The sequence below is a fragment of the Idiotropiscis lumnitzeri genome, chromosome 17, assembly GCF_059441095.1.
Source record: "Idiotropiscis lumnitzeri isolate Australia: NSW breed Sydney's pygmy pipehorse chromosome 17, RoL_Ilum_1.0, whole genome shotgun sequence".
NCBI classification, from domain to species: domain Eukaryota; kingdom Metazoa; phylum Chordata; class Actinopteri; order Syngnathiformes; family Syngnathidae; genus Idiotropiscis; species Idiotropiscis lumnitzeri.
Window position 1 is genome coordinate 16,734,690 of NC_142407.1, and position 24,097 is coordinate 16,758,786.

The 24,097-nt window shown below is 48.7% G+C and overlaps 2 protein-coding genes across 6 annotated transcripts; both read right to left on the bottom strand.

Annotated features, from left to right (window-relative positions):
• Positions 1 to 442: 442 nt before the first annotated feature.
• LOC148320624 (glutamate receptor 1-like) lies at positions 443 to 15,402 on the bottom strand. Of its 5 annotated transcripts, none has more exons than XM_088278952.1 (18): positions 15,230 to 15,402; positions 13,504 to 13,641; positions 12,532 to 12,771; positions 12,117 to 12,301; positions 11,973 to 12,026; positions 10,838 to 10,996; positions 10,592 to 10,759; positions 10,320 to 10,424; positions 10,083 to 10,193; positions 9,570 to 9,776; positions 8,320 to 8,535; positions 8,154 to 8,247; positions 7,481 to 7,631; positions 7,203 to 7,401; positions 6,243 to 6,490; positions 3,622 to 3,736; positions 1,490 to 1,624; positions 443 to 881 (listed from the first exon to the last, which is right to left on the bottom strand). In XM_088278952.1, the coding sequence occupies exons 1-18, from the start codon at positions 15,303 to 15,305 to the stop codon at positions 669 to 671; spliced, it is 2,814 nt and encodes a 937-aa protein (XP_088135078.1). In that variant the 5' UTR covers positions 15,306 to 15,402; the 3' UTR covers positions 443 to 668. The 5 variants fall into 5 exon arrangements, 4 of the variants coding, with proteins under 4 accessions (XP_088135078.1, XP_088135081.1, XP_088135080.1 ...); XM_088278955.1 differs by having other exon boundaries at positions 12,117 to 12,357; positions 12,513 to 12,771; XR_015839561.1 differs by lacking the exon at positions 3,622 to 3,736 and having other exon boundaries at positions 735 to 881.
• A 6,264-nt stretch (positions 15,403 to 21,666) lies between these two features.
• On the bottom strand, positions 21,667 to 23,989 carry LOC148320625 (uncharacterized). The gene is made up of 5 exons (XM_088279469.1): positions 23,276 to 23,989; positions 22,791 to 22,839; positions 22,559 to 22,593; positions 22,346 to 22,475; positions 21,667 to 22,103 (listed from the first exon to the last, which is right to left on the bottom strand). The coding sequence occupies exons 2-5, from the start codon at positions 22,837 to 22,839 to the stop codon at positions 21,958 to 21,960; spliced, it is 360 nt and encodes a 119-aa protein (XP_088135595.1). The 5' UTR covers positions 23,276 to 23,989; the 3' UTR covers positions 21,667 to 21,957.
• Positions 23,990 to 24,097: the final 108 nt, after the last annotated feature.

Genomic DNA, 24,097 nt, shown 5'->3' on the forward strand with positions numbered 1-24,097 from the left:
CTTTTATTTTTTTTTTACCCCAAAATGCTTTGCGCTGGTTCATAATATATAATATTAATATCTGCTTCCAAACATGATATCCAATGATCAAAAGAGACACGGACCCATGCCAAAAGAAATGGCTGATGCTACACATTTAATAATAAAAAATAAAAAAACAAAAATAAAAAGCAACTTTGGGCAAAAGTCGGCCGATTGGGGTTTGTGTCTCTTTTGGTCATTGAAAATTACGTTTGAAGAGTGTGTAATCAGTCCCTTCAATGACTCACCGAAACATGGGGAGAGCAGAAGGGGGCGTGGGCGCATTCCTCATTAAAAGTAGATGTTTTTCAAGTCGGTACTTATTTCCTAATTTCTCCAAAGTTGATGGATAAAAAAGATAATGGTTTGACAATAATTATTGTAATTCTCATCATCATCATCATCATCACACCAAATTCCATTTTGTATTTTTAGTTTTTATTTGTGTTCAACGAGCAAGTGAAAGATGTGATCGGACATGGGAGAAGTCAATATGCTAATTAGTTTCCAAACAACACGGCATGCTCAAAAAGCAGAGAAATAAAAGTGTGTTGCTGGGCTTCAGCCAGCTGGTGCGTTCGGGTGCACTCAGTTCATCTCGGTAGCCAGCAGACAATTAGCAGGCGCGCCGGTCCGACGAGGCGTGATCACATGAGGTCGGAGGGCAGCCGTAGTCCGGCGGCTTTGCTCACGCACACCAAACCGGGCGCGCTGGCTCGGGCCAGCTCCTGAGCGACCACACCGCCGTTCTCGCCCGCCAGGCCCAGGGCCCCGCCCCCCGCCAGGCCCAGAGCCCCGCCCCCCGCCAAGCCCAAGGCCCCGCCAAAGCTGCTGCTCAGCATTGCGGCGTCAATCAGCTCCTGGGAGGGAGCATCCAACCAGAGAGAGGAAAATCTCAGAGTATATTTCACACACACGACAGAAATGCTCTCACACAACCACTGGAAAATGATGAGCGTGAGAGCTTTACAGCAGTGAATGTGAGAATGTTGAAGTCGTGAATATGAGAGTGCCTTTCATTAGTGTCTGGGTGTGTGTGTGTGTGTGTGCCTTTCAGCAATGTGTGTGAGAGATATTCTTGAATGTTGTCCCCCGAAGGCTTGTGTGCGGGGGGGTGCGTGTGTGTGTGTTCTGTTAATTCGAAGTCCCACGTATGATCAGGATGTATTTTTGTTTTCCTGATTTTTCTATGGGGCTGTAGAACCTCTTAAAAAGGGTGGACCCCACAAATGCACAAAAAAAGGTGGACCCCAAAAACCCCAAAATACAAAAACGTGTGTGTGTGTGTTGAGTGTGGGCATCCATGTGTGTGTGTGTCAGAGTGACCATTGAGTGTGCGCCCGCGTACTCATGATATTTGCATTGTTCCCGTGGGCAGCCATCAAGCAAATTGGCACAAACAAATTCCAATTGCTTTCGTTTGCTCCACTCACTTCCCAATTTGGACGTTGTCGTCATCGTTGCTCACCTTCATCCTGTGCGACTCCAGCCGCGACTTGTAGCAGAAGTCCAGCAGGGCCACCATCATGGCCACGCCAAGGCCGCCAATCAGGATGTAGAAGATTCCCGCCACATTGCTCAGGCTCAGCGCGCTTGTCTTGTCCTGTCAGAGCGCACGAGGGGGGTCGGGGGGGGGGGGGGTACAGGGTTGCAGGGGTCAAAAGACGACAGCCAATCTCCCGCTTCCACCGTCACGCAATTTCGCACTTTTTGGTTTCTTTTGCGCTTTCAAAACAAGGCGCAGGATGAATGCGGACAACAAAGAGCTACAATTCCCATCATGTCACACAAGTCGTACTCAATTCCAACGAGATGTCAGTGTCGCCGCGGTGATGCAGCAGAAGCTGATGGGAAGTGTAGTGTCATAACGGTAACGGGGATTGGGGCATGTCCAACATTCGGAAGAGTGTGTTGGTTTGAGATGTCAGTCATTTCTCAAAATTGAGGAAAACACCAAATTTCGATTTCAAGAATTTTCTTAAAAGTTAAAAGCTGTTCAAAAAATGATTTCATAAAAATAAAACCCAAACATGTCTAAACAACTTAAAATTTGCTTAGGGGGTAAGGGATGAAAAAAATGGTCACATTTCTTAAGAAACTTCATAGGAACAAAATTGCAGAGCATTAAAAAAAAGCTTTAAAAACAAGCTTGTTTTTAAGATGCTTCAAAAACAAGTTTCTTAAAAAACGGAATAGTTTCCTCCAAGTTCCTTAAAAAACTCAAACGTTGCAAAAGGGTTAGCGGCGTTTGTGATTTACATGCAGCTGTAAGAGTGGGCGGGGCCTGTGAGTTCATGATGCTTTTCTCTCCAAAGTGTCTCGGTGATTGACAGGTCAAGTCACACGATCGGCACGCCACGCGAGAGCTCAACAGGAAGTGTCTCTTGTTACTTTTCAAAATAAAGAAAAAAAATAAAGACTGGCCGGTAAGCTTTAGCTTGGCTTACGTTGTACAAAAACATGAAATCAACACTCGCGTTCAAAGCATTTGGTGGAAATTAGGAATTTAACAGGAACCTCGAGGAAGATAACAAGTGGTGTACAAGAAGTTAACGAGAAAGCAACAGAAAGGTAACACGTCAACACAAATTTAATTTGAAGCTAACAGGGAGTTAAAGTAAAGTTACAAATACGTTAACTTATTCACTATCAGCCGAGTAAAAAAAAAAAAGAATCTTTGACGTCTGGCTTAAATGAGTTAAAAATGAATGAATTAATTAGCAGGGAGTCATGAGGAATTTGTAACAGATTGGAGACAGAAGCATCAATTTGGTGTGACAAAAACGTGACCTTTGACATCAAAACGGAATATTTTCCACCAAAAAGTGGGTGGGGCCACAAGGGGATGTCAAAGGTTACATTTCATTGTGGGGGGGGCTCTGCAGGTTGCTGGACTCATGCTGATTTATGAGGCGTTCATGCTCCTCCTGGAATAAGCAACAAAAATGATTCAAACAACAGGACAGAAGAAATGCAAAAATTAAGTGACGACACAAATTAGAAAAACTAAATCAAAACAAAAGCACACATAGAACCATAAGAGCAAAAATAGAAATACAACAAAACTAGTCCAGAAAAAAAATAAAATTAAATGACGGAAGCAATTGAACAAAATATTTATAAAAGAAAATGAAGGCCATAAATAAACATGGGGAAAATGGAACAAAAGCAAGAGAAAAAAAATGAAACCAAACTCAAGTACAAAAACACACACAAAAAACAGAAAAGAACAAAAAAAATAAATGATCACCGAAAGTACCAAAATTATCCTTTAAAAAATTCTTCCCCCCCAAACAAAGGAAATAAAAAACAACAACCAAAAAGAGGAAAAGCACCACAAAAAAAACCCAAAGTGTAAAACACAAAATGACAAAGAGTCCTGTATAAATGTGAAAAAACGAAGGAAAAGCCCCCCAAATAAGGAAAAACACCAAAAAAACATAGTGAGGAAAAAAATTAAGAAAAAAACTAAGCAAGAAAGAAAGGAAATGAAGAGGGTGGGGATTCGTCGTAGTAGCTAGCGGGGAGTGGACGGGGGGGTTGGGGGGGGAGGGGGGTGTAGGCGATTGACGTGGTACGTCCAAGCAACCTCTAACTGACCTTCCTGCCGGCGTCCTTGTGTCCACATTGACCTTTGTCGTACCACCACTTGTTCTTCAACTTGTCTAACACGGCCTGCTCATTGAGCTTGAGCACGGCCAGGTTCACCGGAATTCTAACATGTAACATAACATAACATCAACAGCCGCCGCCATGTTATCTTATGTTAGCGCTGACAAAATGCACCGCCGACTCGCAACGCCGCGCGTCGACTGACTTACCGACGCTTCTTTCATTCCCACGCTTTGAAATTGACAATATTCACACACAAGTCAGACGTACACAAAATACGCAATGTCATTTGAACACAAACAAGAACACGTCAACACAATGAGGAAGCAGTTCTGTGGGCGGGGTTTGCAATTTCTCTTCCTTGTGCCATGTCTAGCGTCCTCAACCTACACAAAATATCAACAAAAACATGCGAGTGTGAGTGAGTGAAACAACCATCCACGCTGACGCTCACACCTCGGGACGCGGTGAGAACATGCTCCACACAGGAAGGCCGGAGCTCCAATCAAACCCTGCATCTCTGAATTGTGAGGCCACCGTGCCACCTGTATATATATATATATATATATATATATATATATATTTATATATTGGGCATGCCATAACAAGGGGCGGAAATACGGCAATCCCTATAACAACAACTGTGCATGCTTACTCGCATTGGGCATGTTCGTGGAGAAGAAGGAGACGAAGAAGAGACATAATAAGGTCCATGGATTTGACTAGTAAACTAGCCAGCTTATGATGTTTGAATGAACCTCTGCCATTAGCATCTCTCCCGTGACGGTGTCATGCACGGATGTGGGGTGGGGAGCCCGGGTGGAGGCTGACAATTTTTAGACCGGAAGGCAGGAGACTGACCGACAAAAAAGGGTCAAGACAAAACCTCCATGTTTTGAACACTCGGGCGAAGACGGGGGCGGAGCTGTCGACTGATCGCCACCCGGTGGTGTGTTGGCTCCGATGGTGGGGAAGATGCCGGTACGACCCGGCAGACCCAAAAGTAATGTGAGGATCTGCTGGGCACGCTTGGCAGAATCCCCTGTCAGAAAGAGTTTCAACTTTTGGATCGGCGGGCCACAACGGGTTCTAAAATTTGACAGAGGGGCCGGACCAAGAGCAGATGGATGGAGTGTTTTGGTAATCGGAGAAAAAAAAAATACATTTAATTTCAAATGAAAGTGAACAAAAGCATTACAACAATTTATATATGTTTTTGAAAAACCACAGTAATTAGAAAATTCAACGTTATCAGTCGTATAGCGCTTGCTTTTCCACCTTGGGTACTCTTTGCGCTTTACCTCGTCTAGTGACTGATGACGCAGCATGAGGAGCAACTACGGGTCAGTAACTTGCTCAAGGACACTTCGACACGGTCACACTGGCTGGGGATCAAGCACAACCTCTGAGTTGGGAGACGACCAATCTACCATTGAGCCATGCTGTGTTAGTCGAACCCTTTTGTAAAATTTGTCACACACCCCTAAACACCCCCCCCCCCCCCTCCCCCCGGCCCGGCCCGCCTCTAAAATGTATGTCCACGCAGGCCTGAGGGCCGGACCGTTCCGGACTGCCCAGCTCTGATAAATCCACACAAAAATGCACACAAAAAGCAGACCCACAAAACATACGACACACTCATGCACACGCACACAACCGACAAAACAAAACCAAAATACAATACACTCAAACAAGTACATAAGGAAAACACACACAACACTCTAAATGGCTGTGGGAGTGCGTGCATGTGCGCGCATGCACGCAGAGACATGTTGCTTAGCAACTAGAGCCCAAATTATCCTCCCTGTTGTTGTCGTGAAAGTGCCGAGTCGAGCGTCATGGGGAACAAAAAGCACAAATGAACGAGGTGAAAAAGGAGAAGAACTCCAAAATGAAAAGCTTGGGATGCCGGCACATGTGTGTGTTGCTAGCATGTCGCTAAGCTAAGTGGCGTCACTGACCAAAGCGTTAAAAGGCGTCAGCTGTCGGCCGCCACAATTGGCCGACATACAGATGCGCAGAGCGACGCACTGGGGCGGAGTCATTGACGGACAAAAGAGAGAGAGGCACACATGAGACAAAAACACACCTACATACAAACACACACACAAGTATGTGATAAAAATAAAAAAACAAACATGCAGAGTCGTGGACATGTAATAACACATTAATGTGTAATAACACATACGCACGTCACCATAATACCCAATCTACATACTAGAAATCCTAAAAAAAAACAATACGTATAAAACAAACTGATTGCACATTACTCCTGATAACACGTAATACCAAGTATTAACACAATAAAATATAGCGATTCTCAACACATTCAATTGGACAAGAATGTAAGAAAATACAAGCTGTAATAACATGTAATAACACGAAATAAAATCACACGTTGAAATAATGCAAAAATAATTACACACAGTAGCCGGTCATGACAGGTCAACACTAAATAAGACATAAGAGACTTAATAGCGGCTAACGATGCTAAAGAGGCTAATGAAGCAAATGAGCCAACGAGGCAAAAAATGTTTTTTAAGCTAAGTAAGCCTTCAAAGCTCACAACGGCAACGAGGTGAGCCAGGCTAACGATGCAAAGCAAGTACCTGAGGGGCGAGCCTTTCGGCGTGGCCACGCCGTAGCCTTTGGAGTCGAGGTTGCCGCCCACTTTGATGGTGTCACACGGCGCGCGCTGCTCGATGTACTCATTCATGGACGACTCCAACAGGTAGGCATACTTGCCCTTGGACTTGCGCACGCGGCTCACGCCCTCGTCCGTGTTCTTGACAAAGACGGACGGGTCGGCGCCGCGCATGTACGACCACATCTTCTCGAACACGGCGATTTTGGACCTCTGGGGGGAGGGGCAACAAACAAACACAAGAAGAGAACGGGGAAGCGGAAGAGGAAAGAAGTGCGACAAGTTTTCAGTTTCTTTCACTTGTTCAAGCATCTACAGGACTTGCAGAGTAGCACACACACAGACAAATGTACACGCAAAAACACACACGCACACACACACACGTCATGTAAACAAGCATTCACAAAGCAAACACATGATGCACACACAACAGGCGACACCAAAAACACAAAATTACCAGAGCTGGGCCGAGACGAAGAAGGACACAAAGAAGACCATAATGAGAGCATAATAAGATACGTGCATTTGTCTAGTAAATTAGCCAGCTGATGATGTTTAATAACTCTCCGCTGCCAGCATTTCTACCGCGGCGTTATTTATTTATTTATTGTCGTGCGGGAGATAGAACGGGGTCGGGGGGCGCCAATTTTTATGAATAAGGCCGGAGGGTTGAGGTCGGAAGGGTTTCGAGATAGCGGCCGCAGGGCGGGGGACTGACTGGCAAAAAAGGGTCGAGTGCCCAGCTCTGAAAATTACACACACACAAAAAAAAAGAAAAAAACACTCAAGCAAGCAAGCTGCACAAAGCAAACACACACCCAACACACCTTCAGACACAAAGCATGTATAACCATGAAAACACACACACACACACACAGGAGGAGGATGAAAATGAGGAGGAAAAGAAAAAGGGGCGTCGTCTGACCCTGAAGAACTCCTTTGTGGAGCCGCCATCCAAAGTGCCGTAGGCGATCTCACTCTGCTTGGCGAGGTCTTCGGCGCTCTCGATGGGCGACACCATGCGCTCCACCGTCAGGAAAGCGGCCAGGTTGGCCGTGTAGGACGAGATGATGATCAGCGTGAAGAACCACCACACGCCTCCCACGATGCGGCCTGACAGGGACCTGCGGGAAGGCAGCGTGTGACGTGAAGGGCTCAGGCGGCTCAGGCGGCTCAGGCGGCTCAGGCGGCTCAGGCTCTCACCTGGGCGAGATGTCGCATCCTTGCTGCATGAAGGCTCCCAAGGAGAACCACAGCGAGTTGAAGATGCCAAAGTCATTGGTGTGTTCCGGACTCTCTTTCTCTTTTTCTTTGGCCGTCTGCCGGTTGTGCTGCGGCGCAGAAAGTGGACGTCCTGGCGGGAAATGTCACCGAAAGACGGGTCACACGATACTCCAGCAGCCCAACATAAAACTAAACACGGCGGCTTGGATGACTTCGACCACAATGACGACGACGATAGTAACAGAGCTGGGCATTTGACCCAACTTTGCCGGTCAGTCCCCCGCCCCCCGGCCGCAAACTGAGTACCCTCCCGGCCTCGACCTTCCGGCCTCATTCATAAAGAATAATATAAATAAATCAAATGTTGGCTACCGACCGCCTCGCGACCACATGACACGCACCCGGGCCGATTTGCGGGCGGAACTAAACTCAACTTCCAGCCTTTGTTAATCGAAACCCTTTTCTAAAATTTGCAACCGCCCCAAAAAATGGTCGTCCGGCCGTAACGGAGGACCAGACCATTCCGCCCCCGGGACGGACTGCCCTGCTCCGGATGGTCATGATAATGGCGATTATCAAGATGACAAGAACGACGACGATGACAAAGATCACGATTCCGCCGATGCCAATAATGACAACGACAATGTCGTACCTGTGGCATGTTTAGATGTGGTGGGCGGAGCTTCATCATCATCTTCCTCATCCTCCTCGTTCTTCTTCCACTCGTAAGGACTGAAGCGGCTCACCTGCCACATTGATAACCAATCGCATCCATGCCTCCTTGCTCCGCCATGCAGTGTGTGTGGGCGGGGCCTGACCAGGAAAAGCACCACGCTGACGCCGATGTAGGCGAAGACGATGCACATCCAGATCTCGTATGCCAGCGGGTCCAAGAAGGAGAAGACGCCGGGCTTGGACTTAGTGGGCTTCTTGATCATGATGGAGATGCCGAGCGACATGAAAGGTTTGGTGAAGTCGATCACCTGCTCGCGCACCAGAGTGATGGTCAGCGGCGCCACCGCCACGTCCGCCTTCTGCGCCAAGACACGAGAACTGAGTAGCACATGAAGCGTAAGGCCGGCCAGCTAGCTTAATGCTAACATATTTTGGGAATCCCCATTGACATGCTAACACTTAGCATGTGTCGTTACGTTGCCACAAAAATAGCGGAACAACATCCATCCATCCGTTATCTGAACCGCTTTCCCTCACGAGGGCTGAGCATGCGCTGGAGCGCCAGCCAGCAGTCTTCGGGGAGTCGGCGGGGCCACACCCTGAACTGGTTGCCAGCCCACCCAAATACGAACAACCATCGGCGCTCACACTCACGCCGAGGGGCAATTCGGAGTGTCCAATCAACCTGCCGTGCATGTTTTTGGAATGTGGGAGGAAACCGGAGTACCCGCAGGAAAGCCACGCAGGCACGGGGAGAACATGCAAACTCCACACAGGAAGGCCGGAGCCGGAATCGAACCCTCCACCTCGGCACTGTGAGGCCATCGTGCTAACCAGTCGCCCGCCTTCAAATAACATGCAGACAGATATGAGAATACTCACAGGCATATATATTCTTTATCCTCAAAGACAAAAGGCTTACACAAGACAAGTATGACAGCAAAAAGTCGAGGGAGTCATCCATTCTTCTTCATTTGTGTCTGCGTCATTGTGGCCCACGAATTGGATGTTGGATGGCAAAGGTACAGAGATCGCCACCGACAGCCAGAAAAGGGTCGAGTGCCCAGCTCTGACCATTATATTCATTCATCGGCGCGGCTCCGCATGTTTGCGACTTGGCCACCGGGGGCAGCGTAATACAGTCATGAAGACCAGCAAAGGAGAATGACCACAAAATGTCAAAGTTTATTTCACTAGCTGCAAAACCGCTGCGTGCCATGCCATGTCATGTTCCCGCTCCAAGGAGGGAATCAAAAATCACACCAGGAAATGAATTCAATTTTGCGTTCAGCAAATCAACACAACGATGTCATTAATGACATCGTCATGAAAAGCCCCGATGAATATTTCTGATATGAAACTTATTCCAAAGCCGGCATCCACACTCACTTACCCCGTAGACCAGCTCTCCCACCATGCCGTTCCACATTTTGCTGATGGGGTCTCGGGCGCCGTACTTGCCGTCGCCCACCAGCTCCAGCCGGTAGGCGAAGCCCACGTGCTTGGCGATCTCGGCGGCCAGCTCGGCGCAGTAACCTTCGTACTTGTCGTTTCCCACCAGCAGCTCGTGGTTCTTCTTCAGCATCATGTAGGGCGCTTCCTGGAAGGACAAGATCCACCCCCCCCCCTTTGTCACGTGACCTCAGCCGTCCTGACATCATCACATTGAAGACATCTCTCGAACAAATCGGGTCGCCGCTGTCCATATGCTGCATTTTGTTTGTCCCCGCCGCTTTGTGTACCCTGACTCTGTGCCTACTGAGCATGAAGCTGCCAAATAGTGCTCCATCACAACACACATCTCCTCAAGAAGTAGGCCACCAAAAAGTGTGGAGGTCTTCCTTCATGGAGGGGCCGGGGGGGGGGGGGTTATTGGGGGCTTGGGGAGGGGGCGCATCGGTCTCACCAGGATAGTGGTGACAATGTAGGTACGGTTCTGCAGCCCGTAGAACTCCTCCAGAGTGGGCTTGTACCGGGCCGTGTTCCTGTAGCCCCTCTGCTCGCTCCACACGCCCACCTGGATACCACTCACGCGTGTGCACAAAATCACGCAGAGACAACTGAGTGCACGCATACAAAACCACACACACAATCAAACACATTCGAGCACTAACAAAATAATCACACACACACACACACACACCTTCCTGGGTCCAGTCCGGCTCAGTTCCATTACTGTAAGTGTAAAGTTGGTCCGATGTCCTCGCTCATCAAACTGAATGTGGCCTGTTATACCCTCCAGACGCACCTGCAAGCGGGCACACACACACACACACACACGCAAACAAAAGGTGAGCGTGCCTGTTCACGTTTGTGATTATGTGTGATTTTCTAAGTATGCATGCGTGTGCTCGAATGTTACGGCGTTTACATACTAGTTGTGTGTGTGTGTGTGTGTGTGTGTGTGCGTGAGACCTGTTGCAATGCCCTCTGTATGTCAATGCCCTGGCCCCAAGGTGCGGGGGGGTTCCCCAGACACTCTCCGGCGTTCCCGCGGCGAGAAACGTCGATGCGCTGGCGTCGAAGGTTCTGAAATGCCGCTGCCACCACGCTGACGCCGTCATAGGTCAGCGCGCCTGCATACTGACCAATCAGAGTAGAGGGTTGCCAGTCAGAGGCGCCGCGAGCCTCACGGGAAGTGGTGTGGGCGCCAGGTCGTACCCGTAGAGCACGCCGCGCCGCTTGGCCATCTTTGGGCTCAAAGTTCATCCAGTCCTGCTGGACCTTCAGCGCAAATGCGTCGGACCAGTTGACCAGCTGGAAACCCGTCACGTTGGGGGACAGCGCGTGGAACTCTGTCAGGTTCAGCTCCACAAAGCCCTCACGCACACACAAGATAGAAATATACCATACCGTACTCCATCTAATCTACCAACCCAAACGCAAAAGGCAGAAAATCTAAAAAAGAAGGACTCTCCAAAAATCAAACAGTCTACAATCTAGGAGTAGACCATCCAGAAGAAGATCGTCTACTTCTAGATTCTAGACCAGGGGTCTTCAATCCTGTTCCTCGAGGGCCGGTGTCCTGGATGTTTACCATCTCACCCTGCTCCAACACACCTGATTCAAATGATCAGGATCGTTATTTAGCTTCTGCAGACCTTGCTGCAAGGAGAGATGGAAAACAGGGAGGACACCGGCCCTCGAGGAACAGGATTGAGGACCCCTGTTCTAGACTGTTGGATCGAGCACAAAGAATTATAGAGTCTAGAAAAAAGTGAATGTTCGCAAAGAGAATATAGAAGTGTGTCGAGGTGGGCAGTCTGTTTCAGGGGCAGAACAGTCCGGCCCTCCGGCCCGGCCGAGCGCCCATTTTTTGGGGCAGTCGCTGACAAATTTTTATAAAAGGGTTCGATTCATTAAGGCCAGAGGTGGATTTTAGTCCAGCCCACGAATGTGGTGTGTGAAAACAACCCCCCCAAAAAAAGCCTCCAAACACATCAACAGCGCCACTAACTGGGCGTACTTACATTTCATTGGGCCCGTACGTGTTGAAGAAGAAAGAAGAAGGAGGAGACGAAAAAGCAGAATGAGGTGAGTGCATTTGAATAGCAAATGAGCCAGTGAACGAGTTTTAAGTCCACCTCTGCCGTTTGCATGTCTCCCGCGGCGGCGTCATGCGTAGGTGCTTTTTGTTTTGTTTTGTTTTTTTGGGGCGGGTGGCGGAACCGGTTTGTTATGAATAAGACCGGAGGGTCGCGGCCGGAGGGCGGAGGACTGACCGGCAAAAAAGTTCCGGAAGTGCGTCATAGAAGTAGAATGTACAAACAAGTCCAGCGTGGACCAAGGTGGTTACCATGGTGAGGAGGATGTATTGATAGTTCTTCAAGTTTCTTCTCTGCGCTGAAATCTGTCAGAACAAAACAAAACGGCGGACACTCAGTCAGGAAGAGGAAGGGGACGGATAGGAAGAAGAAGCGGCGAGGAGGTCGGGACAGACCAGGCCCAGGATGGCGTTGAGGCGGTCCGAATCGCAGTCCAGAACCACGTGGAACTCCTTCTTGAAGTCCAAGTCGGCCAGTAGCTGGACGAAGCCGGACTCGTTCAGCGAGTCCAAGTTGACCGACGTCACCTGCCAGCCTCGCTCGGCCGCCCGTTCCAGAAGCTTCTTCAGGACCGACACGCCTGAACGCATCGCAATCGCATGCGTCCGGTGACCATCAGGCGACAACCGTGCATCACCGCGCATCATTTGACCCGTCGTGTGTTCGTCACGTGACCGCCACCAGTCACGTGACAATCTTTGCCGACCACAAACAGAACCGCAACCGGTCGGCAAACATTCAAGGCCAATTTGGTCTCGTCGGCACAAAAACGGAGAGAGAGCTCTTTGAGCGCGACAAGCGTGACGTCACCTGCGCGTGCGGCGTACATGTAGACGAAGCGCTGCCAGCCGAAGTGGTCCAGCAGCGACGTGAGCGCTTCCCGCAGGTCGGGCCGCAACTGCAGCACAAAGGGGCTGTCGGCCAGCGCGGACAGCGACGGCGTGACGAAGCTGACGTGAAGCGAGCCGCAGAAGGAAGACACCATGTTGGCGGTCCTCTGGTCGTACACGCCCATCACCGCGTGCACGCCCTTGGCGAACTGCGAGCAGACTGACGCCACGCGCAAGCACACACATGTGCACGTACACAGACGCACCACCGACAGTCTCGGCATGAAAACAGAGAAAAGTGTTCACATGGCGAACTGGAAGTGCGCGAAGCGGTCTCGCTAAGTGCACCGGCGCCGCCATTGCCATGGGGGACAACAGATAAGTGGGAGGGGCCGCAATGAAGGTGGTGACATTCCAGAAATGTAAACAGACACAAGGAGTTGCAAGGAAAAACAGGACGTGCAATTGAAACGGTAAATGGAAAGAAGTCAGGAAGAGGCGGCCCGAAGAGGGAAAAGGAGATCAGGAAGTGTGGAAAGAGGGTGCGTGTCGCTGTTGTCGGCATCTCAACCAAAGGAGGTCAGCGCATTGTTGAGTACGACCACAGCGACGCGCCCTCGGGCCTCGCGCGCTCCTCCTTTGAGTGCGTCGCCGCCGCAACCTAAGACGGACGCCTCCATTTGGGACACAGCCCCTCCCCCATACCGGGAGGATTCAGATGATGCTGAAAATGACGATGAGAATGATGGAGATGGTCACGTTGACGTTCATGGAGACAAAGGTGGCGAGGCTCGTGATGATGACAATGAAGAAGAGGAAAATGACGACGACGATGATGAAGTCGGAGAGGACGACGGCGACGAGGATGACGTCATGAAGGTGACGGTGATCGCGGCGACCGCGAAGGTGAGGCAGGTGATGACGAAGACGACAAAGAGGGCGTTGCGCTCACAAGCGTAAGTCATGGCGAAGCTGCTGCCGGTGTCAACGGCGTCCATCTGAGGCAGCAGCTTGGGAACGTTGGCGCCGCGCTGTGTCACGGCGAATCGAAACACTTCCTGCTCGTGGGACCCGGCCGGGAAGAGTCCTCCTGCGGGCGGGGGAGATGGGCGTCGCACAACACGGCAAAGCGTCAACGCACGGGATGTTGGTGCGAGCCCTGCTTCAGAAAGCTGGCCTTGATCAAATTTTACACCCATTTTCCAAAATGCCTTCTCTTTCTAAAATCTTGGAAAAGCTACGAGCCAGGAGCTTTTCCAGTCGGGTTTCAAGCAAATGCGTAGCACAGAGTCAGCCCTGTGACGAGTGTTCAACGATATTCAACGACAGCGGGGAATCTGGACTCTGTATGCCTCGTCTTGTTCGGTCCGACGGAGCGCGATATTCTTGCGGCTCGTTTACAGCAGCGGGCGGGCGCTCTAGAATTTTGGACTGGCAGGACCTTGTGTCGCACTGCGTCCCGCAAGGCTCCGTTTTGGGGGCCATCCTACGAAAACGTGGAATTTCCTCCTAGGCAGATGACAAAAAAGTCGGCTTCTCCTTGAGACGGCTTTTGTCCTGCCTCCAGGAAATCCAAATTCGTGAATTTCAACGAAAAGAAGACCGAGGTTCCGGTGCTTCGGTCCCAGCGGCCCTTCTACTCTCAACCCCGTTGACCTCGGCCCTCTGACATCTCATCTCAAGCCGACGGTCTCAAAGTTGCGTTTCAAACTGGACAGTGATTTGAAATTAGATCGGCAGATCAGTGCTGGTGTTCCATCCGGCTTCTTTCATCTTCGGCAGCTGGCTAAGGTGAAGGAAGCCCTTTCTTTCTCAGCGGCATTTAGAAAGAATAATCCGTGCCTAGATTACTGCGATGCGCCTTATTTTGGAGTCAGCCAGCCCTCCCTCGAGCGTCTTCAACTGGTCCAAAATTCTGCTGCCCGCCTTTTAACTGGATCTCGGAGGACGGATCACATCACGCCAATCTTGGGCTCCCAGTGCACTTCCGAGTTGGCTTTTTGTCGGTCTTCAAACCTTGAAACGGCCCAACGTACGTACGCCTCCCCTACGCACCTGCCGGCCGCGTCGGGTCTGCGGCCCAAATGCTGCCGGAGGTGCCGAGGACTAAGCGCAGCCTCAGGGGGGATCGTGCCGTTTCCCTAAAGAATGAGCTTCCATTAAATATTAGGCAAGCCCCCGTTCTGCCCATTTTTAAAACCCGTTTGAAGACACATTTGGATTCTTTGGCTTTGGACTCAACATGAGACCGTCGCTGTTCTGCTGTACTTCTGGCATCTATAAATGTGTTTATGTGTTTTAATTTGTGTTCTAATTCCCTCCTAGCGCTTTGTTACAGCTCCAGCTGTTTTGTAATGCGCCATAAAAATAAAATTGTATTGTACTGAATTGTATGGATGTATATATATGTGTGTGTCCAGCTGTCTATATGTCGATAACCCAAATGTGCGTCCACACAACTTGCAAATGCACAAACACACACGAATGAGTGTGTGATGACTTGCTGTGCACGTCGACGAACTTCAACACTTTGATTTTGGGCGCAAACAAACAATACACAAAGTACTTGTGATGTACACGATGCCAATGATGTGTGTTGCGTATAAATCAAGTTTGGCTGCGTGTGATGTAATACGACGTGTATGATGTGAATGATGGCGCGCGTGAGTTGGGCTCACCGATGTTGACGCTGGCAGGGAAAGTCGCTGCGGCTGCGGCGAGCGCAAAGCCGAGCAAGAAAAGTCGGCTCCTCATGCTTCTTGCGCTCGTCTCGTGCTTCTTCTCGCTTGTCCGCAAGCTCCGGAACGCTGCAGCTGTCTTGCACACTCGCTGACGCGCGCCCGCCCGCCGTGCGTGCGTGCGTGCGTGCGTGCGTGTGTGCGCGTGAGAGAAAGTGCAGGCGTGGGCTTTCCCCAGAACCAAGCCCCACCTCTTGGGTCCTCCTCTGCTCCTACCAAATTAGCAGCATCAGCACACACACGCGCACACACACGCACGCACACGTGCAGCTTTTGACTTCATTGTTAACATAAATTATGAGCGATCGCATCGCGTCAGCTTCTTTATTCATATTGTCCAGTCTGAGTTGTTAGTATTCAGCACTTTTTGTATCTTCACTTTCTATCCACCTCATGTTTTTAATTCTTGCTGTCACCTGCAGTCCTATTCCGAAAACGTCTACGTCTTCACATCCCAAAGGCTAAAATTCTTTCGAGTAAATCTGACACTGAATATTTTAGTCTTGAAATTTTACTCTGTTAAATGGGACCAAATGTAGTCTTAGGCGTAAAATGACAAACCTCCGCCCACACCACCCCACCATCCCCGAATGAATACATGAAATACAGCCATTTGGGGGGCCCGCAAATGAAATGGCCTTTCCAGCCCTGCAAAATCCTGGGTCACTGCCTGAAGAGCTCCTGTAGTGTTGACGAGGAGGATGTCTTGGGAGCGAAGTGACGCCTCAAAAGCACCACATGAGACATTCAAGTGTACGTGTATTTCCTTATTCTGACATCACATAACCCGCGTCTGCTATTGGGGCATACCATTACATGAGGGGGGGCAACACCACAATCTCTTGAACACCAACTGTGCGTACTTACCTGCATTGGGCACATTCGTGGAGAGGAAGAAAGAAGAAGGAGACAAAGAAGACAGTAATAAGCCCGTCATAAAATAAGTGCATTTGAATAGTAAATGTCTAAATAAACCTTTGCCGTTAGCATCCATGCCGCCGCGGCGTTTTTTTTTTTTTTGGGGGGGGGGGAGGGGTTACAAGAGACGGAACGGGGTCGGGGGCCGACAATTTTCATGAACAAGGCCGGAGGGTCGAGGTCGGAACCGTATCGAGAAAGTGGCCGGAGGGCGAGGGACTGACTGGCAAAAAAGGGTCAAGTGCCCAGCTCTGAAAATATGAACAACTAGGGAAGTAAAATAAAATTTCAAAAAGTTTTTAGTCATGGGTAAGGCTGCAAATTTGTACACAGCTTTAAGTTTCTTTGTCTTGAGTGTCGGTCCTGTTTTGGCTATGGGTCAGTTGACAGCGAGGGGGCGGAGCCAGCAGTCCGCAGAAGCAGAAGGAACATCGCGGGACGGCGACATCCAATTAGCCGGTCCACTTCTTGTCTGCGCTTCCACACGTTGGCCTGCTCGGCGCGGCGTGAACGAGCATGCGCACGTGTGAAAAGGCGGCACAATACGTCGTTATTTATTCATCGTCATAACGCGTGCGGTCGGGACGAGGAAGTTGACCTGAAGTTTGCGACCAATTATGTTGACTCGACAGGAAACGGCGATGGCACGCGCCTGGAAGCCGAGCGGCGCGCTTGTTTTATTCATGCGAGAGACCATTAACGGCAGCAGACGGCATTCAGCAGAGTCAGCGAGTCCGCCTCCCGCTGGCGGGAAGTAACCGAGTACAAATACTCGCTTGCTGCACCTCGGCAGACTATTTACTTTTAGTTTTGCTCCCTACGTTTGAATGCATGAATCTGTACTTTCCAGTTTCACCGGACTTTACTTCCTGTCCTCCTCCGGGATCCTCATCCTGTGATCTTCCCGGGGCGGGAAAATGAGGCAAGAGTCGTGACCTCATCATTGGAGAGCAGCGAATTAGGAGCGCCCTCCAACAGGAAGCGTCTCTGGGATTTGATGCCATTGGGTGGTTGACGCCAGAGCTGGGCAGTCCGTCGCCGGGGCGAAACGGCCGAAGCCCATTTTTGGGGCGGGGGTGACAGATTTTAAAAAAGGCTTGGATTAACAAAGGGCGGAGGTCGATTTTAGATGAACCTCCTCGCAAAACGGCCAAATGCCAACAACTGCCTCCGAACGTGTCTCTTGCGCCTGTTTGTGGATCAAGAGACGTGAGACTTCAGCGAGCCTTCAAGCGTGCCTGGATTTCCGAATTCTGACATCACATAACGCGCGCCTCCTGCTGAGGCATACCATTACAGGAGGGGGGGGGGGGGATACCAAAATCACGATAATACCAACAGTGCATTCTTACTTAGTCGAAACAGCCCAGAGGATTATTGGCTGCCCTCCACACCGCCCGCTGCCTCAGCAGAACTCACAAGATCATCAAGGACAATATTCTCCCGAGCTCGCACCTCTTGGACTTGTTGCCATCCAGGCGCATCGCCGCAAAGACGAAGAGACTGAGAAACAAGTGCCATCTCCATTCTAAACTCTCACACACACACGAGCAGAACAGCGACGTGATGTGTTTTGAAATATCCTATTCAGTATTATTTTCCATTGCATATTTTCTTATTTATCTGAATTCTTGTTGTATTGCACTGGAGAGGGGAGCTCTCGAATCTCGTTGCACACTTGAGTACAATGACAAGAACGGCATTTCTGATTCTGAAATAAGCCACTGCCATTAGCGTCTCTCTTGTGGCGGCGTCATGCACCGATTTTTTTTTTAATGGGGGTACGGCCGACAATTTTCATGAAAAAGGCCGCGGGGTCGAGGCCGGGGCGCAACAGAGATTGCAGTCGGCGAGCCGGGGACTGATCGGCAAAAAAGGCTCAAGTGCCTCGATCTGTTCGTCACCATGACAACGGAAACACGTTGAATAATAGAGGATGCGCCCAATAATGTAAATACAAAACATGCATTAAACATGCCGTGGTAAGCTAAATTATTTGTCGGCCGGACCGTTCACACTCGATGATGACCTCATCGATTCTTTTGTGTGCACTTCAAGAGTGGTGTCTTTCTGAAAATAGACACCCAGTTTATTTTGAGACGTCTGGACACACTGTAAGCTAATTTAAACCTAGTTTTGATTGCATGGGCTCAAGAAGAGACTTGCAAAAACACACACACACACACGCACACACACACCCACGCACGCACACGCACACACACACGCACACCCCCACGCACACACACGCACACACACACACCCAAACCTTCACGGACACGTTAGCCATGTTTCGGGACGTTGCTGCGTGGGGTGTCAGGAGTCACATGACGTCTACAATCAGTGTGTGAGTGTGTCAGCAGCAGCGATTACCCACAATGCAACTCTGCGTCAAGTGCTCATTAACGATGCCTTGATGGGCCGTTTAATGTCCTCGTGAGCCTCGAGGAAGACGGAGATCAAGAGGACGAGGAAGAAAATGAGGATGCGAGCGGGAGGAGAGATGAAGACGAAGACGAAAGAGACGTGGAAGTGAAGATGAAGCGTGTTGTTGTGCCAGCTGGGGGCCTCACATGGGGGAGGGGGGGGGGTATTCAACACAGCTGGGGGACGCTAATGCGCGGCCCTGGGCTAAACATTCCGGAACATTGCCTGCCAGTCAAAAGAACCACAGAGACGGGCTGCATTTGGGGTGTCACGACTTACTTGAGTTCAGGGGTCAACTTCACCCCAAATTGATCTCATGTGGGTCAGCCCAGTATCCTCGTAAGCTCGGGATGGACGGCCCAGCTCTGGTAACGTGACACAAACAGGCACGCACTTCTACACGCACAAACACTTGTCCACACATCACATCTCTGTGTTTTCCTTTCATGTTTTCCCTCCTCAGCATTTTCTGAAACACCATTCAAATATCAGGATGACATCATCAGGTCAGGCGGGGTGTGTGTGTGTGTGTGTTGTTAAATTGTTAAATTGGAGCAGCTTTGCGCTGAGGCGTGATGTTTATGCTGACTTCAGCGTGTGCGCTGCGCACAAACAAATTGTTCAATTCCTGTGTGGGCGACATCACGAGCACCCTTTGTGAGCTTCTATGCGCCCTCTTCCTCACACTGCCCCGCCTCCACGTATCTAAAAAATGAGCCATGAACCCTTGCTCATTAGATGGTTAGCAGAGTGTGTGCGCGATGGCTGTGATGGCAAAGTGCTGCTGCGGGCGGCAGGAAGCGGCTGACAAATGTCAGCTGAACACACGCACACACACACACACACACACACACACACTATCCAACAATACATGGTATCATAATCGGAATAAAGCAAGCTCTTCTCCCTTAGTCATCATCATCAGCAGACAACAACTCAGTCCTGCTCTCCGAATTCTTCACTCAGCCTGCGTTGCGAGCTGAGCGAGCCCCTCGGAACAAAAGGGAAGCGGCGTGCCACCGACCGCTCGTCCCCTGGGCAAGACATTTCCGAGTCTTCCCATCGCGAGCGACATCATTTAATATGAAGGCCCGCGTCACTGAGGTGGTGACATGTAGCGCCGGCATACCCCAAGGAACTATTCTGGCACCATTTTTGTTTCCTGATCTATATGAATGCTGACTACCTGAATACCAAAATCTCGAGAACATCAACAGTGCATTGGGCACGTTCATCAAGCAGAAGAAGGGGACGAATAAGAGAAATTAGCCAGCTATTGATGTTTAAATAACCCTAAGCATCACTCCCACATTGTTTTTTTTTTGTTTTGTTTTTTTTTAAACGGGGTCGGGTGCCGACAATTTTTGGTGACTTAGGCCGAAAGGTCAAGGCCGGAACAGTACCAAGAATGCGGCCGGAGGGTGGGGGGGCTGACCGGCAAAAAAGGGTCAAGTGCCCGGCTCATCTCCAAGTCTGAACCTGCTCTTGTGAAAATCATCATGATGGACTGCAGTCACACCACCAATTGCGTGAAAGGGGGGAAACATGAAACATAGTTTGGTTTGGGTCATTGAACGCAAAATTGTTGCGTTCACTCAACTAATGTCAACTCAGAGGTCCTTTGAAGTCCGATCATTATGACCTCGGTTGATTAAATATACAAAAACTGACTTGCTTTTTCCATATTGCCTCCCTGGGGCCACTCGTATTATCTTCCTGTTTATGGAAGTTCCTTATGCTTAACATCTTCACCATCATCAACTCCATCATCATTATCGTGCCTTCTTTTTTCCTATTCACCATGGGGCTACGCTTGCTAGGATGCTCTTACTTCCCATTTGAGGAGGCTTCTCATCTTCGTCGTCTTGGTCAACTCGTTCTTCAGTTTTCATCATCATCGTCTTCCTCACCGCCTGCAGCAGTGCAGCTGTGCATTAGATGACCTCTGACCTGCAGTGGCTGATCCTTGCTGCCTGCAAATATGTTGTCAACATCAGTGTGTGTGTATGTTGGCGTGTGTGGGGGTGTGCGTGTGCGTGTGTGTGTGTCAGTCCCAGTGGGTCGTGGTTGTGACGTGAGAGCGACAGCTGTGCCAGAGCCAATAACCACAAACGTGTGTGTACGTGTTGCATGGGGCGGCATACTCCGGAGATTTATTGATTCCCATGAGATTGCGGCAGAGAGAACTAAGGCAAGCACGCGCTCAACATTGTCAACAAATTCACAGTCACTTGCTTATTATTGCCGATTGATCACTCATTGTTTAATTTCTTCAAGAACAAATGGTAGTCGTACAAGTAGTAATTCCTTCTGATTAATTCCATCGTAAAGTCACTGCCAGACTCCCGCGTGATAAACGGCAAACTGCTGCCCCCTGGCGTCATGATCGTATTACTACAACAGACAAGTTTTAGCTCGAAAGCTCAGGGGGCAAACTCCGATTTTCGAGGACTGATGTCCCTCATGATTTACGTTTTCCTCCGCCAACACATCTGATTCAACTGAACAGCTCATCATAACCTTTTATTAGGTGTGTTACAACAGTGGTTCTCAACCTTTTTTCAGTGAAATATTGTTTTCAGCGCAAAGCATTTTGTGGTTAAAAAAACATCAAACGTGTCGGCTTGATTAAACATGAGAACCTTTCAAACTTTATTTGTATTGGTCCACAAAAAAAAAAAAAAAAAAGAATCAACATAAAGTGTCCTCTTTTGAAACATATAGAAGAGATCTGCAACTTGTGGCCGTAAATCCAAATAAAAAATAATCTTCAACAGACAACCGGAATTAGGCCGACTCTGGTTTGGCTTTCTTTTGCACTTGATTTACGCTTCCACCCCGATTCTATTGTTTGCGACTTCAAGTAACGAGAGATGGCATGTGACATGACGGGTCGAACCATTCTCGTATGGGGAAGATCTGGGTTTTTAAAATCATGAAATTGAATAAACTACTAAAAAGAAATTTCTTCCTGAAACATTTAATAAATTCAATCATTTTTAAAGGATTTTTGCATGTTTGTTTTATTTAAAACCTCGCGTACCCCCTGGAGTTCCTTCATGTGCCCCAATTTGAGAACCAATGTGTTATAGAGGAAGGAGTCCTCCTACATGCAGGACCTCGAGGACTGGCGTTTGACACATGTGCGCTAAGGCTTCCTCTAATAGGCACAAGTGAAAGAATGATGACACAGCTTTCATCACAACAATGAAACTGAGGACATTAAAGTATGTTTATTACTTTGCGGGGTCGACTAGACCAGAAAAGTGATGGTGTGACATCATTGTCATCATCGCCATGGCAACAAACCAGATGAGGCCGGGAGGTCAGAGACGACGTGTCAGTAGGTCACACAGACAGCAACAACACAAAAGGGTGGAGCACGCAGACAACAAGGACCTCAAAGGTCCGCCTCCGCCACCACCACCCATGCCGATGTGGCCTGCATCTGAGTTCTGGTCAACCAAATACACTGAAACACAAATACTGCATTACTGCTGGCTAAATATGTATGGACATATATACATACATAGATATATATGCATATAAAAAAATAAATAAGTATATATATATATATATAAAAATACAAATATAGTGGGACTTTCCACCATTTAAAATGGCGAACACCCGAAAATAATTGATGCTCCCTTATAATTGCTCTCCAGAAAACAATTCCCGAATAGTGGAACCTCAAAGCATGAAAATGGAACCTACCCGTGTGTTTGGGCAGACCCCCATAGGGTTTGGGGGCGCCCCAGCCTTGTGGGGTGTCTGAGAAGGGGGTCTGATAGCTGAGCGGGGTCATGTATTGCTGCGGACCCTGGTAGTAGGAGGAGGGCGCCTCCTGCGACAGACAGACAGACGGACAGACGGTGACGTCGTGAGGTGTTGCCACACGAACGCAAACTACAGTGTGCGTGCCCCAACCTGGTAGGGCGTGGCGCCCCCAAAGCCTCCGAAGCCTACACGGAGGGACAGACAAGCAGACGGAGATTCACAAACTGTGAAATGTGAAGGGTGCCGAGATTGCGACCAGAGGGCGGGGGACTGAGAAGCAAAAATGGGTCAAGTGCCCAGCTCTGATAATTCGTATTGAAGACCTTTTACACAATTTAGAAAGTGACCAGAATAGTGACATTTTGGACAAATCAGCACACACCTTGGGACGATGGAGGCGGGGCATACGGGGGTGGGTGGTCACCGCTCATCTGGAAGGACAAAAATGATCATCATTGATGATGTCAGGGCGGACACGCGCTCTTAATATGGGATGACGCTGAGTGAACAACGCAGCGCTGTCAGACACGCATAACAGCGCTAATCCAATTGCGGTGAGTTACCGTGGCAACCGCCTGTCCCTGCACTGTTAATTGTTTGGCGAACAACACTAGGAAAAGACGTTTCCGTATAAAATTATGGATTTTATATGTATATGTATATATTAGAATTAGAATTAGAAATCCCTTTGTGTGTATATATATATTTATATACATATATATATTTCTATACATATATAATCCATAATTTATGTTAGCGCAGCATGACTTTTAAAGGCTATCTCAAATGAAACGAGCAAATATTTGATCGTAAAATGTAATCATTGTTTGGGTGAAGCAAGTTAACGCAAGAAGAAGAGCGACTTACCTTTAGGCTCAGCCGCACATCCAACGTCAACGCTCTCTCGGGACGGCTCTTGCGGCCTTGGGGGAGGTCACTGCTTCCTTCACGCCCACCTCTCCCTATTCCTTCCCTCCTACTTTCTTGTTTCTTTTCTTGCTCCAAGTGCTTTGAACATTTTTTAATATCTATTTAATGAGAGTTAGGACGGTTGCTGTATGAATGAATTTTGATGGCGTAATTAGTCATTTATACGTCTTGACAACGGACTGGTTAGCAGCCAGTTTCAGGTCACACAATGGCTATCTTCTAGTAGACTGTTCCACTGGTGTCTGGCCAAAACATTTCGGTAAATGTGATTTTTCCAAAGACTATACTATTGGTCAGTCCGCACCAAGGTTCTTTTAGTCAATGAAAACTAACAAAATAACCAAAACAAAAATTAAGAAAGCATTAACAAAATCAAATAAAAGCAAAATTCTTTGGGGGGGGGGAGGGGCAACTAACTAAAACAACATTGTCTGCTCACAAAACAAACTCAAACAAACGATGATTGTGTTTTTTGTTATTGTTGTTTTTTATGAGCAATACAAGTACACTAAACTACAAAAAAACAAAACCAAAACTAACTTTTTCCCAAAACTCCTAATAATAAAAACAAATCTATTCTGAAAACTAATTGAATTAGAAATAAAAAGTCAAAACAAAATAAAAACTAATGAATAAAAACCCTGGTCCACACATGGGGGTGTTATTTTCACAAATTGTCGCCCAATCTCAAGCGTTGAAAATGGCTTGCTCTCTTTCACGATGCAATGTGAATTGTTGAACAAACCAATTTGGAGGCGC

Bases quoted from the DNA above. Each gene is read 5' to 3' on its own strand.
- LOC148320625 (XM_088279469.1), bottom strand. From the start codon at position 22,839: ATGAGCGGTGACCACCCACCCCCGTATGCCCCGCCTCCATCGTCCCAA. The intron at 22,476-22,558 runs GTTGGGGCACGC...TGTCTGTCGCAG, and splicing joins GGGGCGCCACGCCCTACCAG to GAGGCGCCCTCCTCCTACTA. The intron at 22,104-22,345 runs GTAGGTTCCATT...TTTGTGTTTCAG, and splicing joins GGGTCTGCCCAAACACACGG to TGTATTTGGTTGACCAGAAC.
- LOC148320624 (XM_088278955.1), bottom strand. From the start codon at position 15,305: ATGAGGAGCCGACTTTTCTTGCTCGGCTTTGCGCTCGCCGCAGCCGCA. The intron at 10,425-10,591 runs GTCTCACGCACA...GCCCGCTTGCAG, and splicing joins TACAGAGGGCATTGCAACAG to GTGCGTCTGGAGGGTATAAC. The intron at 6,491-7,202 runs GTCAGACGACGC...CCCTCCCCCCAG, and splicing joins CCACAAAGGAGTTCTTCAGG to AGGTCCAAAATCGCCGTGTT.